General features: G+C 33.8%; 1 protein-coding gene across 1 annotated transcript in view; it reads right to left on the reverse strand.

Annotated features, from left to right (window-relative positions):
• Positions 1-3,947: 3,947 nt before the first annotated feature.
• LOC125041259 overlaps positions 3,948-4,067 on the reverse strand; it is a 26,188-nt gene continuing 26,068 nt past the window's right edge. Inside the window, exon 5 of the mRNA XM_047636096.1 lies at positions 3,948-3,958. Coding sequence (XP_047492052.1) covers positions 3,948-3,958 — 11 coding nt within the window. The remainder of the gene's footprint in view (positions 3,959-4,067) is intronic.

The raw sequence follows: 4,067 nt of genomic DNA on the forward strand, positions 1-4,067 counted from the left end.
CTACACTCCCTTTTCCTTCGCCCCTTTTACAAAGCATTCCTGTCTTTACTATGTTTTATTAGTTTTTTAAATTTTTTCCCCACCCCTTTTTTTTCCCTTTTTTTTCCCCCAAATTTGTTTGTACTGAAAAACTTCACCCTCATATTTTTGTTTTTTCTATTATTTTTTTTATAAATTTTCCCCCATCTTTTCGTTCCCCAACTGTTTATTTTCTTTTTTCTTTTTTTTTTTTCTTTCTTTACCCCTTATCTCCTCCCGCGATGCCCCTTGGGAAACCGATCTGAATTGCACGAACGGGCAAAAATTTTTGGGCTCGCGGGCTTTGCCTAAACTATTTGAAAAAAAATTGTTCCTTGTTTTTTAGTTTTTTAAAGTACTGTGGTGGGGTTCCCTTTCGTCAGGCTCCCTTCCGATCACCACAAAGGGGGAATCCAATTGTTCGAATTGCCCCTATTTTGGCCCCTTTTGGGCCCCCCCCCTTTTGTTTGGCCCGGGGCCTGGTTCGTCCCCTTTTCTTCTGCCCCCCTTCCCTGATTTGCCCTTTGGTGGGGCTCTGTTGTGGGGGCCAATCTACTCTATTTTCCTTGCCCCCTTTCCTTTTCCCTCTCTTTGTAAAAACACGGGACTGCCCAACTTTGGGGGTTCTGGTATTCTCAAATTAAAGTACCTTTCCACCCATCGAACAAGCGGGCTTGTGGTCATATTATTTGGAAATTTGCTTTTTTCGGCGTTTTTTTTTTTTTTTACTTTAAAAAATGTAACATGATCTCTTCCAAAAATTTTCCCAAAATTTGCTTGAGTTTTTGGGGAAAAAGTTCAAATTACCACCAACAATCGTCCATGCTTTTTCAGGGCAAGGGATTGTTATTCAAAAGGGAAATTTGAAAAAACGAAATTTGCACGTTTTATTCAAAACTTTAAAGGGTTGGTCCCGAATCTTTAGACAAGATCTTTCGAGGGATCCAAAAACACTCCAAGAAGAAAAAAAGGCGCTTTTTTGTAACGATCCAGAGGTAGAGCGTGTCAAAGTAAAGGGGAAAAAAAACCTTAGTTTTAGTGACTTCCCGGGAAAAACCCGAAAATACAAGGAAGCAATCCCATTTTAAAATTTTATATAACAAGAAAATCTTGAAATGGTCTCAGACCCAAGAGACATAAAACAAACAAAAAATTTCCCGAAAAAGGTTTTTCCCTTCTCAAAAAGGGAAACCCCTTTTTCCCTAGCAAAAAAGGACAACGGGGGAAATATATTAACAAGTATTAAAATTTAAAACCCATTGCAAACCCAAAAGCTTCAGGAATCGGGGGTGCAAGGGGGGGAGAGGGCCCTTTCCCACCCGAAAAAGGGAAAATGGGAAGTCCTCAGCAAGTCCCCCACTCCATAATTCTTTCGAACAAAAGGGTGGTAAAATTAAAAGGCCTTTACCTTTTTTTTAGAACCAAAAGGGAAAAATTTTTTCTAACAAAAGGGTTTTTGTAAAATTTTTATTTTCCTTTTAACCCCAAAAAAAAAATCAAAAAGCAAGAAACCCGAAAATGCTCCCAAAATTTTAGCGAAATAATAAGTCACCCCCCCTTTTTCCTTTTTTCCGCCTCGGGGGCAAGAGCATTCTGTTTTTCCCTTTTAATTTTTGTTTAAAAGGGGGACTGAAAACCCCAAATTGTATAAGTTTGGTTTAAAATTTGTTGGAAACCACCCCCCTGGCCCCTCGCCAGCGTTTTGCTGGGTTGGGGAACCGGGGTAGATGTGGCAAAATCAAGGCCCAAAAAACCCTTTTTTTGCGCCAAAAATACAACAAGCAAATCACTTTTTAATTTCCCGTTTTGGGGAAATTTCAGAAGCAAGAACAGTTTTCTGAGAGAGGGATCCATCCCGACTTTTAAAGCAGAAAATACACACACATAAAGGCCCATACTTGGGGTGTGTGTTTTAAATATGTGTATGTTTGTATAAACTATCTAACCCCTCTATTTATCTATCTTTCAACTATCTATCTATCTATCTATCTTTTCTAATAAAATAAAATTTTATAAAAATAAAATTAACACACACACACACATACAATACAATATTTTTTTTTTCTTTTTTCTTCTTTTTTTAACAGCCAGGTTTATTTTTCCCCTGCAGGGCAAAGGCCTTTTTCAATTTACTATTGAAAGGTTTTATGGAAAATGTCACCCTTGGGCCCGATTGGATGCCCTTTTTAATCAAAACCCCGGGAAAGGTGCGTTTAAAACTTGGGCCCTTTCCCGCGAAATTCCCTTACGAATTTTCCCTTTTTTTCCGGTTGGAACCTTTTCCCCCAAGGGCGGGTATGTTTTGTTTTTTTTTTCTTTTTGGCTTTTTTTTTTTTTTTTTTTAAAAAAAAAAAAAAAAAAAAACCCCGCCCGTTTTTTTTTCCAAAAAAAGGGCAAAAAAAAAAAAAAAAACAAAAAATTTTACCGGGCCTTGCCCCCCCCCCCCCCAGGGGAAAAATAATTTTTTATATAAATATAAAAATATATTTATATATATATAATATATATATATATATATAAAAAATATTAAATACATATATATAAGTACAATACATAAATAAGATATTTATATATTAATAATATATATATATATAATATATAAATATATATACACACATACACATGTAAAATATATACTGGTATTTTCAGTGTGATTTTTATGAATGTGTATATATATATTATAACTATATATATATATATAATATATATAAATATATATAGCTAGATAGGTAGTTAGAAATTTAATAATTAATATATATATATTTATTAAACGTGTGTGTGCGTGTTGTAGACATAATACAAATACAACACACACACAACACACACACACTCACACACACAACACACGACACACACACACTCACACACGACACGTATGTGTATATATATCATTATATACTATTATATATATATTTATATTTAATTATTTATTTATATACAATATGCAATATACATGTGTCATATATATTATATACATATATACAAGGTATGAAAGAAATGGAATATCTTCCACAATACCAAGAGATGTATTTGACGGGTTTTTGACTTTGTCTTCGTCAGAAATACAATGCTATGTATGAATTGTGTGTGTAATGTGTGTGTGTATGCATGGTATATTTATACATGCACACAGAAAGCACACACACACACAACACACACACACACACACAACACACACACAACACACACACAACCACGCACACAAAAAAGATCACACACACACAGACACAACACATACACACACACATGTATAATGTATGTATATATACACATATATACATTATATATACAGATATATATGTGTGTGTGTGAGTGTGTGTGTGTGTGTGTGTGTTGTGTGTGTGTATGTGCTACGCCGCACACAAAAACACACACACAAATACACCACACACACACAACACACGACACACACACACATATATAATATATAATATATATATATATATATATAAATATATATATATGTGTGTGTGTATGTATGAATTGTATGTATGTATGTATGTAATGTATGCATGCATGTATGTATGTATGTATGTATGATGTATGTATGTATGTATGGAATGTAATGTATGAAGTATGTATGTATGTAGTATATATGTATATATGTATAATATGTATGTATGTATGTATACATATATGTATAGTATGTAGAATACAGTGTACATGTATATAATGATATAAGAATATATATTACAATAATATATAATGTGTGTTGGTGTGTGTGTGTTGTATATACATATTCAAATGCATATGAATATATGATTTGTATACATATATGATCACTGAGGAGCGTGTATACCCACATTAGTCATACTAGAAATAACATATTACGATATAAAATGGGCCGAGTCAACATTGACGGTTTTCATCTTTATATAAGCGTTGTATAATCTAGATTCCTATTACAACCTGGTGCTTAACGAAGTGCACTACCTGACATCTGTGTAAGTCATTAGGTAACAGCGCCATCAAAGAGTAAAAATTGCTCGCTTTCGAACGGTGTTGCTGAATAAAATTTTTTCACTAAGAAAACCCTCAAACAGTTTTTT

The sequence above is a fragment of the Penaeus chinensis genome, chromosome 30 (assembly GCF_019202785.1).
Source record: "Penaeus chinensis breed Huanghai No. 1 chromosome 30, ASM1920278v2, whole genome shotgun sequence".
Taxonomy (NCBI): domain Eukaryota; kingdom Metazoa; phylum Arthropoda; class Malacostraca; order Decapoda; family Penaeidae; genus Penaeus; species Penaeus chinensis.